We start from the raw sequence: 16806 nt of genomic DNA, 5'->3' as shown, positions 1-16806 counted from the left end.
TAGGTGTTTTCTGTTCAACTTGGGGTTTTGGCTGATTGATGATACCCTCTCTGTTAACTCACTTTGAGATTATAGATAAGCATTAATTTTCTATTTGTCAAGATTTATAAAGTTGAGATGAGCTCCAGCTGTTAGCAACAGTAGGAGATGATGACATAAGTTAAGGGAGATCTTGTTTTAGCAGATGCTTAATTAGACCAAATGAAATGAGGAATCATTTTTCAAACAGATGACACATATTGTTACAGCAATGAAAATAAACTGAAAATCAACTTGACTGGGATTGATTGAGTCATATAGAAAAGGAAAGTAACCAAGCCATACTCAGAAATGGCTTCACTCTTAGTCTGTTGGGTAACAGCAATGGGTAAATTATTACATTTTATGAGCATAAAGATTAATTTTAGTCACCATTATTGAGCCCAAACAATACACCTTCTACACAGTGAAGAATTTATCAGTTCTCATGAGCCAATGAGTGAAAGGATAGAAATAAAATCCACAAACTACCTACATCAATATAATCTAGGTCTGTATCACCAGTGGCTACTCAGTTCAATGTTCCTTTGGGCATCATGGTGGAGTGTCTAATATTACAACATGCCAATTGAAAATGGTTTTCTTGTTTTATTTTGTTTTCTCTGAATTCTATATCATTGTAAAAAAAATATGGAACAAAGCAAAACCCACACATCAACATTGTACTTACAACACCCTGGTGTCCCCCTGAGCTCTCTATAATTTAGAATTTCTTATTTTTCAGATTCACTTTAGCTATTTACTCCTTCCTGTCCTTCTCCATCCAGCGTGACTGACTGGAATTCAATTCCTTCAATAGCTTACACTTTATTTCATCTCTGAACCTTTGAACACGCTGTTGTTTCTGCTGGAACAGTCTCTTAACACTTTTATATAACTAGCGTTCTTCGAATTTCAGTTTAAATGTCCAATTGCCACATGCAATTCTACTTCTTTTGTACTTCATCTTTGCAAGAGTCTACAAGGTAGCATTTCCCCTGTTTACTTTCAAAAACATCTGTTTTAATCATAACTGGAGCCTTAGTGCATCCCTGTCTGGCAAATAAAACATGGTTAATAGATCTCGGTAGAAAACATGTGAGTTCACACCAATCTAGAAGAAGAGGCACTGCACAAACTTCATATAAAAATTACTGATTGCTAAAAAAAAAATTACTGCTTGTCTCTCTACATTTTGTCCGATTTTTTTTTTTTGCTTGTTCTCTAACAAAAGATAAGAAAGGCTATATTTCTACTCTATTTAAATTTTCAAATCATTTTGTACATGACTTAGGAGAGAGTTTTACAAGTCTAAGTATGTTAGAGAAATGTCTTTCATTCCCTTAAGAAATGATTTGTAGAGTCATACATTTAACTGTATTATTAACTTTTATAAATGCTTACCTGTGATATGACTATATAATAAAAACTCTTTTCTAACCTAATTCATTTGAAAAATAAGTATGATAACATGCAGATATTAATTATACATATTTATATGAAAAACATATGGTGAGATCTCAATGTGAAAAATGATTTCCCATACCAAATGGCATATATGTCCATCTGAAGTTTAAGAGTGTTCATTCTCACATACATGGACTTGCTATGGACCCAACAATTTTTTGTAGGTGAATGCTATGGCTTTAGGCTTTCAGGAGGCCTTACTATATCCATGGAACTTTATATATTTTTACAACAATATATGAGACATAATATGACAAATATGGACATGACATTTGGACATAATAAAATAAAATTAATGTGTTGATTAGACTTTGATTTCCCCATGCATTGATTTCTATAATATCTCATCAGCTATTCTTCCTTCTCCTTCTCCTTTCTTCTTCTTCTCCTTCTTCTTCTTCTTCTTCTTCTTCTTCTTCTTCTTCTTCTTCTTCTTCTTCTTCTTCTTCTTCTTCTCCTTCTCCTTCTCCTTCTCCTTCTCCTTCTCCTTCTCCTTCTCCTTCTCCTTCTTCTTCTTCTTCTTCTTCTTCTTCTTCTTCTTCTTCTTCTTCTTCTTCTTTGGCACATATGACTAATTTAGTCATATACATTATTTTTGGAGTATCTCTGTGGCCACAGAACTGCATTTCACAAACTATACAAAATTCTTAAACACTCAACTATTTAATATTGTGTTAACTTATAGTTCTTCTTGAAAGAGCAGATGACTCTTTAGGAACATTTTAATATTTATTTTTATTGAATGTATATTTACTGAATGTAGAAATAATCTACATGTATTTGTGTGCTTGGTGTACATGCCTGGTACCAGCAAAAGTCAAAAGAGGAAGTCTGATGCCCTTAAACTCGAGTAACACATGGTTTTTAGCAACTACGAGATTTCCAGGTGATTCTCCATCTCTGCAGGAGCAACAAATGCTCCTAAACCACCGAGCTATCTCTCCAGCCTATCCTATATTAACTTTTATTTTAGATTTTATCTGGTCTTTGAAACACGAACTTTTAGGCAATCAGGCATTTTTTGTCAGGAGGACACTATAGGCCATGGAGATTGTACGATGTTGGGGACACAGTTATTAGCAAAGTAGGCATATATTTTTGTTCTTGTGGAGATAATATTATTAGTTTAAAATAAGTGGAGTTCTGAAAACCAATAGTAGTCAAAGTTTCAAATGTTATCACTCAGTGCTTCCCAGAAAATATGTAGCTGAATCAATTTCATTGCCTCATAACAAACATAAGAAAAAAATTAAATTACACATATATTATTGTCAAATGTATCTATCATCCTACATATTTATCTACCTACTAACTTATTTCATGTCTTCTTTCTTTAATGAATAGAACAGATGAACATGGCTAAATTCCACTAAGTGCTTTTTTTCATATGTCGTTCCAGTTTTCATCATAACTTCTAACTGATTAAAAAAGGAAGATGTTTTTTCAGTTGTTTTAAATGTCTATCATATTCTGTGTTGAATGCATTTGTGGGACTCTACTGGATAAGGTTGAAGTCTGACTTCTCCGGATAGCCATTTTCCTCTCAATCTATGAAGGCAGAATTCCTTTTTTTTTTTTTTTTTAATTGTTGTTGTTGCTTTGAGACAGGGTCTCTCTGTGTAGCCTTGACTGTCCTAGACTTTGTAGACCAGTCTGGCCTTGAACTCGCAGAGATCTGCCTGCCTCTGCCTCTGCCTCCTTCCCAGCCCAGACTCCCTTTTCTTAGTGAGTTCTCATTCCACCTGATCCGGTAGCCCCTGATTTTGTAAAGAGTGTCACATAGCCCTAAAGGAAGATTACAGGTGTGACCCTTTCCTGGTAAGGAACTTCTTCAACAAGCATTGGGAATTCCTGGAACTACCCCACCCTATGCTGAGGAGATCCTAACCTCCAGGAAATGATTTTTAATTGTACCTAGAAATCATCCTCTCACACATAGGATAATTCACTACTGTTTTCTCCTTCTTGTGATAGGACCCCCATGTTAGTGCATCACTGTGTGCAGATTAAGTATACTTTAGCCCTAGTGAATCAGACACATTCAACATCAAACCCCCTCCCCACTACCCAAGGTTTATAAATACAGGCTGGCTGCCATGCTCTTCTGGGCTCTTTCCTGCTCACTAGCTCTCTGGATAGCTCTCTTCCTCACCATTCCCTTCACCATCACTATCTGAGACTCCATTTATTCTGGGTGAACCAGCATAGGATGCCTGGTGGTCAGGCAACAATGGTGGAACCTCCTTTGCAGCTTCTGGGGTCTGCTCAACCACTGCTGGTATCTCAGTGCTGATCCCCAGTGAGACAGGGAACCTGTCCTAGTGCCCAGGCAAGGGGCCTCACCTTAAAGCTCTCTAACTCCCCGATCCCCATGAGCAAGAAAGAAATGGGACCTTTGAACCTTTGATCCCAAGGTCCTTCCATCCTTGTCTGGAGGCAAGCTGTGCCTAGACCAGCCAACAGAACTCAGGTCACCAACATGCTGGATGCAGAATGACATGCATTAGGATAAAAAGATGCACCAATCAATGGAAAAACCAATCCTGGAATAAAATGGAAGGCCCAGACAAGAATCCACACACATAGGGACACCTGATTTTTTATAAAGAAGCTAAAATGCACCTAAATGCACTGAAAAAGACACCTAAAACCAAAAGGTGTTTGTCAAACTGGATGGACTACTGTAAAAGAATCCAAATCGATCCATATTTATCACCCAGGGACAAAACCCAACTCCAAATGGATCAAAGACCTCAGCACAAAACCAGATTCACTAAATCTGAAAGAGGAGAAAGTGGGAAATAACTTTCAACTCATTGGCACAAGAAATACATTCTGAACAGAACACAGACACTGAAATCAACAATTAATAAATGGGATCCCATGAAACTGAAAAGTTTTTAAATAACAGAACACTGTCATTCAGACAAAGAAGCAAGCTACATAATGGGAAAAGATGTTTTTACCAACTACAATTTTGATAGGACGGGCAATAGTCAAAATGTAAAAGGAACTAAAAAAAACCCCATCTAGATATCAAGAAAACAAATGGTGCAATGAAAATGATGTGTATATGTAAACAGAGAATTCTCAAAAAAGCAACTCAAATGGCTAAGAAACTCTTAAAATTTATGTTCAGCATTTCTTAGCTATCAGGGAAATGCAAATCAAAATTCCTTTGAGATTGAAGAGATTTTATACTCTTCAGCATGGCTAAGGTCAATTAAAAAAAAAGTAACAGCTCATGCTGGCAAAGGTGTGGAATAAGAGAAATAGTAACACATTACTGGTGGAAATACAGACTTGCCCAACCTCTATGGAAAGAAGACCATGGTTCCTCAAAAAGCTGGAAATTGATCTACTCCAAGATCCAGCAATTGCATTCTTGGGAAAATGCCCAAAGGATGCTTCAGCCTTCCATGGAGACAATTGCTCAAACATGTTTGTTGCTGCTCTAGTCATAATAGTCAGAAATTGTAAACATTGCTGAAGCCCTTTAACAGATGAATGGCTAAAGAAAGTGTAATATATCCACACAATGGCACATTACTATGCAGTCAGCTCCTTCTCCACATGGAGAATTGGGGGGGGGGAGCAGGGAATTGCCACCTACAGAACTCTGGTGCCTGTGATTAGATCACTGCCCTTTGTTGGGGAGGCCATGTGAGAACACAGAGGAAGGGTAGGCAGGATGAGACTTGATAGGCTGTGGTTAGATGGTGGGGGAGGAGGACCACACCTGTAAGAGATGTAAGTAAGGGGAATAGGGCAGAAAGGGGAGGAAGGGTGGGAATGGGAATACAAGGGTGAGGGGATGACAATTGTGATATTATGTGAATAAATGATAATAAAAAAGAAAAAAGATTAAGACAATATAAAAATGTAATCATGAACTTCTCAGGTAAAGGGTTGAAACTAGAAAAAAAAAACAAAAAACAAAACAAAACAAAACAAACAAACAAACAACAAACATCCCGAGTCCGGTAACCCAGACCCAGGAAATCAAATATGGTATGTATTCACTTAATTGTGGATATTAGCTTTTAAGGCAATGTTAATGAAGCTACAATACATAGAACCACAGAAGATAGGTATATAGTAAGGGATTAGGGGGGATAGACACATCTCCATAGGAAAGGAATATAGAGTAGATGGTTATGGATGGATAAGAAGCAGGTACCAAATCAAGTGAGGAGGGCAAGGGAAGAGGGAGATGAGGAGGGTGAACAGTGAGAGACAGCTACAGTGAAGAGCCACATGGGTGATATTATGGAAACTTAACACAGTAGTAGCTTCATATACATATATGTGTACATATACACATATATTTATGTATATATACATATATATTAAGGCAATATAAATGAAATTGCCAAGTAGTGGGGAGACACAGCCCCACCTGGATATCTATTGCCACCAAATGAAATTTTCAGTACTTTGGGTTACAGCTCACTGAGTTGTTAGCCAAAGTGTTCCTATGAGAACCCATGAACAACCCAGGCTGTTGCCAAGACAGGTTACTTTCCATAAACTTACAGCAAGTCGTTATTGCTGAGGACAATACCTACAAAACTCATTAAACATAGAGAAGTTGAACTGGTGCCTACACAGAACCTTCACCAACAGGTGCATCTTTGGTATAGGAACATAGTCTGCAGACTACCAAAGGAAAAAAAATGTAGCCATCAACCCAGCTAAAAAAAACTTAGGTCTACTATGGTAAACTGTCTACAGGATATGATAGGGCAATGGTAGAACAAAGCCTGTGGGAGTAACCAACCAATATCTGACTTGACTTAACACCCACTCTCTAAGATGGAACTCATACCTAATGATGCTTGGCTGCTTAAAAGACAGAGACTAGCTAGCACATTGAATGAGGGTAAAACCTAACACTGCTGCTCCAAGAAAGAAATATCAATAAAATAACTCTAATGACATTCTACTATAGTAATAGACCAGCTCATTGCTCAGCCATCATCAGAGAGGCTATCACCTACAGCAGGTAGGAATAAATACAGATAATATTCAGAGAATGAGAAAGCTAAGAATACTCAGTCTTAAATGGGATATATCCTCCGTGTCCCTCCCCTAGTGGCTCAGGAAACCCAACGGAAGAGGAGGTGGGGAGAGTGTACCACACAGAGATGACTGAGCACACCAAAAAACAACACCCTCTAAAATCAACAGGATTAATATGTACATGAACTCAGAAAGACTGAGGTAGAATGCACTGGTCCTAAGGGTATAAATTATGGCTTCCAATTAAGTGATTTTTGGGATTCCTGAGTATGTGAGCAAGTGGTGGTTCTATGCATCTATATAATATTTCTTGTGCCTTTTTCTGTGATTCTTTCACTTTGTTTTGTCCTCTTCCGATATGTTACTTTCTCTTGTATCATATTATATAAGTTTATCTCTAAAAGCCATTTTATTTTCTAATTAGATACAGAAAGGGTATGTATGGATTGAGATGGAAGGGGAAGTGAAGAGGAACTGAGAGGCATAAAGGGTGGGTGACCATATCATAATCAGGATATATTATATGAGAAAATATATATTCAATATTAAATATAAGATAATTTAATAAAAACAACAAAGAAAAAGGTAATGTCTACTTTGAGAATACAATGCAATTTTTATATTCACTCTCATTTTTCATTTAATAACTACCTACATTGTTACAATGTCTACTGAAATATATAAGATTTTATTTTACTTAAGAGAGCATTAAAATATAAGAAAATTTACATTGTTCTTTGCTTAACCACAAATAATAATTTAACTTAATGTTACCTCGATATAGTGGGTTCAATTAAGGAGCCAGTTCTCATTTTCATTTGGTCAAGTTCAGATCTCAACTTCTCAATTTCTTCTGCTAATCTTTCCTAAAAATCAAGAAGTGGTTACTCCGATGATGGTCACATCCAATGTATGAACATTAATTATAAATAAGCAGATATGTAAAAGTGAAATGATTACAATTTACTGAAAAACACTAGATAAAATCAGAGAATATGTTTTTGCTTACCTTTCATGAATTTGCCAACAACAGAAATCACCAAAACTACCTCCATGCTCTAGTATTTATAAATTCTAGATATATGCTAATTTGTGAGATTATTAGGAACTATCATGAATACTTATAGATATGCCACTTCAAAATGCAAAAGACAAATTACATCTAGTTTTAAATTAAAACATCTTTATAAGATAAGTGAATATGATGGCAACTCTTTCCTTTGTCAGCTTCACTACAACATTAGTTAACTAAAGCCCAAGGGCTGGTTTCACCTGTGAAGAAGTTTTGTTTTTGTTTTTGTTCTTTTAATTAATTCATTTGAAGTGAGAAGACCCACTTTTACTCCATAACTTTTGGGGTAAAAAAATACTTAATCCTGAATTTTTGAGGTGGAAAGATACATCTTTACTCTGAGCCAGCTCTCCTCATGTCAGCCTATAGAAAGAATATGTAAGAGGAAGCTTGCTCTTTGCAGGTTTTCCATGCATCTCCCTCGCAAAGTCTATTTTTTCACTGTCATTAGAGCCTGCCTTTTCAGGATTCCAGTGTGTACTGAAGACAGATGAGACTTTGAGCCTTGTGGATTAGGACAACTACCTAATTTTTGGACCTTCCATTGATAGGCAATCATTGTTGGACTAGATGGACCACAGACTGTAAGACATTCTAATAAGTCCTCCGTGTATACATATGGAAAGTGTATATATATATATATATATATATATATATATATATATATATATATATATATATATATATATATAGAGAGAGAGAGAGAGAGAGAGAGAGTCAGGTTATCAGTTCTGTTCCTCTAGAGAATCCTAATAAAGTGAAGAAATTTCCTACTTTTTAAAATCTAGATAGAAAGGCACATATGATTGAAAGTAGAAATTCACATATAAAATGATTTGAAATGTGAACAAATACATAGATAAAGTATATTTATAATTGGAAGACTCAGCATGAAAGGAAGGTTGCCAATAACCTATTTATAGGGTTGGTTTTGTTTATCTATAATATTTTCAGACTACTATAAAATACCTCAGTGTGTAAGCTTACAAAGATTAGAGATGTCTCACAGCTATTAGCTAGATGATCATGAGATTACTTTATAATGTTTTAATAATTGATTTTGAGTCTTTAGTTTCTATAGCTTCTCTCTCATTAGCCTTGTACCCTACTATATGGTCAATTACGGAGAAGCCAACTCTTACATTTTATTTGATTCATCTTTATTTTCTTACCACACTATATCTGGTTAACTTATTTTAATGAGAATGGCCCCCATAGGCTCAGATATTTGAATGCTTGGGTTTAACTGTTTGGGAAGGATAGGAGCTGTGGCCTTCTTGGAAGAAGTATGCCATTGCATATGGGCTGTCTGATAACAAAAGGCCACACTATTCCAGTTAGTTGTCTTTTCTCCTCTTGTTTGTGGACCAGATTTAACTCTTAGCTACTGCTCCAATGCCATGCCTGTGCTAGCTTCCATGCAGCCTGCTCTGATGATCATAGACTCCCCCTCTGGAATTGTAGTACCTGAAAAACTGTCTTTCCTAAGTTGCCTTGGGCAACTTGGGCAGCAATACAAAAGTAGTTAACACAATGACAATGTAGTATTTGTGACATTTCTCTTACATGTTCTTTCTATTTTCAGGCCCTCAATCCTATTTAAATTACTTTGGCAATTTTATAAATTATTTATAATGTTCAGTATCCTAGGAATATGTTCTTCTGTAGCATATCACTTTGAAACATATGATTAGCCAAAGAAATTGCTTTAAATAATTTCTTGTTTAATTACTTAATTTCGTTATTTTCAGAAATATATGCATTGAGCTTCTCTTCTGTGTACCTATATGTACAAGGAATACACCGGTTTTACTTTATCTACATTAGTAGAAAAGACAACACATTAATGAAATGCATGGGTAAATTATATTGTTATGAAGAAAATGTAATAATTATGAAAAGATGGTACTGTAGCATGATATTTGAATGAAGTCCTGAATAAAATATGTTAAGAAAAAACGCTACAGATGGAAATATATTTGGTGAGAGAGGACAAAACCCAAAGGTTGGTGACTTTGAGACATCAAAGAAAACCATACTTAGGATGTGGATTTAATAAAATTACCACTGAATTAAAAAGAGTAGTTCTGAAAGACCCAGACGAATTTTAAAAGTCTTTGGCTTTTCACTAGGAAAAGAAGAAAATGGAGCAAATCTGGGCAGAGAAGCAGTATAGCATGGTGATTGCATAGCTTCGAATAAATGCTTACAGGAAACTGGCAGGCAAGGAAGAAGTAAAAATATTTGGAGTTCTCCAAAATCATGTCCCCCGAGTCATAAGATGGGCATGGATATTCATTGGGACAAAATGGATAGATTTTCATTACATTTTGATCATAGAACTAAAAGTATTTATCTATTAGGTTCGGTAGGAAAATTATATAAACACAATATTTAGCAATAGCTAGCTCTTCTGCTATCACATTACTTTGAAGCATAAGCATAAGTCAAATAAATAATTTGCTTTAAATAGTTTTTGTTTAAGAACTTTTATTTACTACTTTCAGAAAATTATTCATCGCGTTTCTATTCTGCACACCTAATGTACAATAAATATGCTGCCTTTCTTTAGGATGCATTAGTACACATTATCTATGTTTAATCATGGCGGGGGGGGGGGGGAGGAGGTGATTTACTCAGAAAATTGCTCAGAATGTTGGCCAGGTCGCAGTGAAGTGTGAGTATGGGGTAGGTAGGTAACACCGTGGAGAATCGACCTCTTAAACCAAAACGTCCATATATTCACACTTGAAACATGAGTTGGCCCTGAAACATAAAGACATCTTCTGTAAAATTACATGGGTAGGTGGCCTAAATTAGGAAACACTTAATTCAAGGTGCTGTGGAAATCAATAGAGCATATACAGGGGGAGAAAATCCCCCTCAGGAACAGTCATAGGGGAGGGGAATAAAGGGAAAATGGGAGGGAGGGAAGAATGGGAGGATACAAGGGATGGGATAACCATTGAGATGTAACAAGAATAAATTAATAAAAAAATTTTAAAAAAAAGAAATTTAGGATTATAAAAACAAAAACAAAATAAAAATATTTTCTTAATTTGATTTATCTCAATTTATTATATATTTTACTTTATAAATATGATAAAGATATTTTGTATTAAAAAAAATCAAATAAGCCTGCCAGGGATTGAACAAAAGCTTTCTGAACCGAATTTCAGACAGAAGTGTAAGTACTTTAGATTTCAAAGATAAAAGTCATAAGAAGGAAAAGAAAAGACTTGGTATCAAAGCGATCCTAGCTATTTGAGGGGGCATTTGAACATGTTTAGTTATGCTAAGAATAGTGAGCATGCTTGGCAGTATGGAATGATAACCCCCAAAATTATGTTTGGTCTAGGAATATCTTTTCTGGAAATTGACATTCGCAAGAACATAATGCCCAAGATAATTTGAAATGTTCGTTGCTTGGGCAGGTTGCTGAAGCCCTAGGCTTGTGTAGGTGATGAGGAGTAGGCTTTGAGGATCTTGCCAGAAGAACACAGAATTTTAAATAACTTTAACACTGCATAACAAGACCAAGTCCAAAATTCACAATCTGGCCAGAACTAGTTCACTAAACACTTCCAGCAAAATTCTGATGATTCATCTAGTCTCTCACCCCTGGCCCCTCTGTGCTGGTACTGACTTACTAGTCAGTAATGGTTTAGTGCCATCCATCATCTACCCCTGCAACAGGGCTTTTTCTATCTGTCAGAAGAGTATGCAAACCCCAACTCCTGAAACGAGTGGCTGTGGTTTTTGAATCATCAAAAAATGTATAACATTCTAAAAAATTGTTTACTTTTCCTGTCTTATTTTCAGTACCTTCTGTATTATTGTACTGCTGTCAGAGCTTTAATTATTTTCTTCCTTCTCTTTTATGTCCTATCTATTTCATTTTTTTTCCTTCATTCTCCTTCACATTTTTCATCCTCTCTTCCTATTTGTGTATACACAAACAGAGAGGATGCATATTAAGCTGGAAATTGGGAAAAAAAAAACCCAAAAGGCTAAAGAAGTAGGAAACCACATATTAACATTTTATAATCTGTGCTTTGTTAGCCTCTTAAGCCATGTATGCTACAACGTGAATGCCTGGTCTTCACCAAACAACTGCCCACTGTTAAAGTTTTGCACTTATGAATAACACACCAAACCAACAGGCACCAGTGGTCATGCCGTGTGTTCTGTCCTTATGAGATCTGCAGCTCCATCTATCATCAGTTGATTCTTTAGTCACACCCTGAGCCCTTGAAGCCTTATTTATACCATCAGTGTACGTTATCTCTACCAGTTGTGGCTCCCTGGATAGGCCCCTGGTTTCTGCCATTCTAATATTGATTTTAAAGAGAGCTTCTATTATATTCTCAACTACCTCAGAAGTAGGATAATGCCAGAAAATATTTAATGACACAATGTCATATACTCCACACTTAACATATGTTTTTTTTTTCAGAAATAGCTCCCCAGACACCGCAAAATGTAGTGAATATATTTTTATTTTATTTGTACGAGATCCAAAATAATACCATATGTATCAGTAGAGCTATTGATTAATAGTGGTTTTAAATTAAAATGAGTTGAGATTCCAGAGTGTGTTTAAAGCTAGAAACTTTTCATTTTCTACATAAATGCATGCTTTTCTATAAGCATAAGAAGTTAAAATAGTTTTAAAGTCCAACACAATATTATTTTATCACACCTATTATATAACATAGTCATCAATATGAATAAGATAAATGGATTTCCATAATACCTTATCATGTAAAGATTCTTCAAGATTTTTTCTGAAGGTTTCTGATTCCTGAATCAAAACATTCTATGGGAACAACAACAACAACAACAACAACAAAAAAGCAGTAAGTTGAGAAATATTTAAATATGTATATGAACACTTAAACACTCAAGAATCTCTTGTGCTTTCTCTCTTGGTAAACCTATTTCCTGGTTTCTATGGAAACCAAGTTCCATTGAAATCTTCAAAAGTGACACTCAACATTTTGAGAAATTCATTATTCAAATGAGAACTGCTAGTTTGCTACACTTGGATAGATAAACACCATAAATATTACTCTTTGAGCTACTACTCTGATTCTTCACAAAATTTTATTTTAAGTGAGAAACAATTGAGCTATTTCCAACTATTAGCCAACTATTAGCAGTATGCTTGACCTTCTATTATGTCAATAAATCAAAATTTGCTAATATTTTGTTAAGACATTTTTCCTTATTATATGTTCCTGAATAAGATGGAGAGAATTTCTGTTCAGATTTCTAAAACAACTTGTCCTCATGAGATTTTAGTGCTTGCTTCTCTGGTTTAGCAGAGAAGTTGGTGACACAGCTTCTCCCAACACTGGCTTTCAATGTTGGTAGATTTTAGGAAGATTTAACACACAATAGTTCCACGGAAACTCACACTCAACATTCATTTTTGTCTTCCTAGCATATTTGACAAATAACGAGAAGATAAATAAAATTTTTTGTTATGTATCACAGCACATTTTAATACATCTGCTTTATAAACACCCTAATAGATAGCATTTGTCATGTGCATGTAGGTATTCATTCAATACAGGATGTTAGCGCAATTTATCCAAATTATTGACTCACTTTCTAAGACTGTATTGAGTGTTTTTAGGCTAAGGAAAGTAGGTTGAAGCCTAACACAAGTGATGGGAGGGCAGGCTGGGAAACAGCACAGCCTAGGTCAGCTGGCTGAGCGTCCACATGCGTCCTCCCCTGGTAGGCCACCGTACCTTCTCTTCCAGAGCAGCCATCCTCTCCTTCAGGTGCAGCTGGAGGCGCTCGTTGGATTCTGTCAGAAGCCTGTCCACGGTATCAGATAATCTTTTATTATGCTCCTCATTCATCTTTTCTCTTTGTCTAGCCTTATAATCAAGAAAAAGAGAAAATATATCGGGCCTGAGAAGAACAACACTCACTGCTTGTTCAAGCTTAATTTGAGTTTTCTTGGTTTTAAGCCGAGTAGAATTTTATGTATTTTGTTTTCAACTTTTAATTTAAATTTATTTTTAAAATTTCATTCACTTTGTATCCTGATCATAGCAACCCCTTGTCTCCTTCTGGTCCAACCCTTTCCTACCCTCCTTTGTCCTCTCCCCTAGTCCAGAGAAAGGGGGACCCCTCCTCACTACCATCTGACTCCAGCCTATCAAGTCTCATCAAGAACTGCCTGCATCCTTTTCCTCTGTGGCATTTGAAGACTGTCCCACTAGGAGAAAGTGATGGAAGAGCAGGCAACAGAATCCATGGCAGAGCCAGCTTCTGCTCCCCTTACTAGGGGCCTCACATGGAAATTGAGATGCCTATGGGCTACGCCTAGCTGGGGTCCTAGGTTTTCTACATGCAGTTTATTTTTTTCTTTTTTTTTTTTTTAATTTAAATTTTATTATTCAGATTACATCCTAATTGTTATCCCCTCACTTGTATCTTCTCATTCCTCCCTCCCTCTTTCACCCAATTCCCCTCCCCTAGCCAAGTAGGGGACATCAGAGGTCATGTCAGTCAGTCCCCACTCTCCACACAACTGTGGCGAATGCTCTGTCCATTGGCTAGATATGAATAAGGGTTCTAAGTTTACTGCATACATTGTCTTTGGTTGGTACAGCAGTTTGTGTAGGTCTCCCGGGGTCCAGATCTGCCAGCCTTGATGGTCTTCTTGTAGGGCTCCTAGACCCTCTGGGTCCTTCTGTCTCCCCATTTTATTAAATTCATAGGAACTATTTTCTTTCAAATGCTTAGGATGTGGTCATATGATTTTAAACACAGCTTCTAGCTGAGAATGTTTTCCTCTGACAATGCAGCCTACGAATGCAAACAGTAAACAAGAAAGCTTCATACATACTCTTTGAAGTTCTTGATTCTTCTCTTCCAGTTGACCCTCTAGGTGCCTCATGCGTTCTTCAATATTTCCATGCCTCTCTTCAGCCTGTTAAGAAACACCAAGAGTGGACCTGAAATGTAAGATGAGCTCACTCTTCCCATTGAAAGAAACTGAAACGAAATGTAAAGCAAGCTACTACCAACCGCAAACGCAGTGTCCAAAAAGAAACTTTCTTTGACCAGGCAGCTGAACAGCATTGCTTGAAATGTGTCAGCTAACAGAGGCCTGTTAACATCCAAGCATCAGCAGAACACTGGAGTTACTTATGAGCAATGAAATCAGCCAGCTGGGACATGCAGACTGTGCATGGTTTGAACACAAACCTGCCATTGTCCAATCTTAAGCTCCTGAAGCACTGAACTGCACAGATGGTCGATTATCAATAAATAAAAGGAACATAATTCTCAGAAATGGAAAGAGAAAAAAAACTTAGATGGATACTATTTAGCGATAGAAAGTAAAGTCCAGTAGGACTACCTTCCTACGTATGGAGATCATTTCTTGTAGTTTAGCTTCCATAACGTATTGATAATCATCAGATGAGGTAGAAGAGGTTGGATCAGACTAACAAGTCAAGGAAAAGGAGAGGGACAAAATTGAAAAAATCAGAACTAAAGACACTGACACCAAACAGAACATAGTACAGAATGCTTAAAATAAAAGTGACAGCAAATTCAATACTTTAATAGACAAAACTTTATGTAGAGAGAACTATTTTAGTATCTAGTGACAATAATGCAATCGATGGTTATAAATGGAAGACAATGATATGTTCAAATAAAAAGTTGTGAGCCTGAGGTATGAAGGGTTAGTGATAGCTGACAACGAAGGACGTTTACAGGGTGGGTTAAAGCAAGTCTGGAAATGACATGTAATAATTGGGATTATGAGAAAACAAACACTTGGAATGTCTCTGATAGACAGGTAGCCACTTTATTTTTTGCTTTCTCGTGTTGCTAGACAAAAACTGATGTAAACATGGCATCTCATCGTTGAAAACTGCTCTGTGCTATGACTCAGGAGTGTCACATTTGGATCAGGATTATATAAGGCCCGTTTGTAGAAATCAGAAAGAAGATTAAGCCACAGGAAGTGTTATTAGGAAAATTCATGCATTACAAGAGGATCAAGTTTCCTCAGCAACAATGCCCCGTGTAAGAGATGACTTCTGAACACAATGTACATTGCTTGAAGACTCAACGGTCTTATCCTCAAGTATAATTAAAAATTTTTAAATGAAAACAATTAAAATTTCTCAACTTATCAGGTAATAATCATGCCACAAGGACAAAAAAACCTTGCGAATGCTTAAAGTTGACAAGAAGGACCACACCAAGGTGTATCTGCATTAATTTTTTGCTATGGAAACAAAGCAGTTCCCCAGAGTGGCTAGGAAGAGCACAGAGCCTTTGTGAGTTAATGAGGATCTTGAGCAGAGGTTAGTTACGTGTCTTGTTGTCAGGATACCTCAGGTGTAGTGTTAGCACATGTCATATTGCTAATAGCTGAACTGCATTAGTATGTTATGCACAATATTTGTAATATTACATTAATGTTTTAATTATAATTACAAATTAAATACTTATGACACCAAAACGTTCAGTAATACAATTTAAATCTAGAACATATTATCTTTCATGATATTAGCTCATTCTTAAATAGTGAAACTTATTTTAAACTAGTTTAGGACTATATGAAGACATTTCATGCAGTAACTAAAGAGAAATAGTAACCAGTTAATATACATTTGTGCTACTTTATACACCAAATTCCAATTTACTCTAAGGAGTAACTATTAACATTTCAAATATGTTTTATTAGTGTAAATTATATTTCATCATTCAATTTATTAGTGTATTCTCTCTCATAAATTTATTACCGGACAATTTTCTCCCCACTGTCTTACACAGGTTTCCAAATAGAAACAGCAATGAAAGCTACCATGGTTTTCAAATACAAGCAAGTGAGTATTGTATTATTTAATTTTTTAATTAATTGTTTTAAAATTTTATTAGTTATATTCATATGTGTGCTCCTGCATGTGGGTTACTGTGTGTGATTGCCATGCCTTGGAAGGTAGGAAGAGCGTGGCCAGTCAGCAGACATGGATTTACAGGTGATACTGATAGCTACCCAATGTGAGTGCTGTGTGCTGAGCCCAGGTCTTCTATTAGCAGTATCTCCATCCCTCTGTTTTTATACCGTGTAATAATTGCAAGTCTATTAAGAAATACTATGGGTAATTGGTGAAGAGGGGGTTGGAATTGTGTAACCTAAGCTTGAAATTAAACCTATATATTTTATACTCATTCATGTTATT

At 36.1% G+C, this 16806-nt stretch overlaps 1 protein-coding gene across 10 annotated transcripts in view; it reads right to left on the bottom strand.

The window, feature by feature from the left end:
- Window positions 1-16806, bottom strand: part of Ppfia2 (PTPRF interacting protein alpha 2) — a 419795-nt gene that overhangs the window by 68918 nt on the left and 334071 nt on the right. For all 10 annotated transcript variants that reach the window (XM_051139913.1, XM_051139910.1, XM_051139912.1 and 7 more), the window contains 4 exons: window positions 14448-14531; window positions 13339-13470; window positions 12336-12398; window positions 7282-7373 (listed from right to left, as the gene is read on the bottom strand). In XM_051139913.1, coding sequence (XP_050995870.1) covers window positions 7282-7373; window positions 12336-12398; window positions 13339-13470; window positions 14448-14531 — 371 coding nt within the window. The remainder of the gene's footprint in view (window positions 1-7281; window positions 7374-12335; window positions 12399-13338; window positions 13471-14447; window positions 14532-16806) is intronic.

The sequence above is a fragment of the Acomys russatus genome, chromosome 31 (assembly GCF_903995435.1).
Source record: "Acomys russatus chromosome 31, mAcoRus1.1, whole genome shotgun sequence".
NCBI lineage: Eukaryota > Metazoa > Chordata > Mammalia > Rodentia > Muridae > Acomys > Acomys russatus.
Note: the sequence above shows the minus strand (reverse complement) of the source record. Positions and strands in the feature narration are given on the sequence as shown.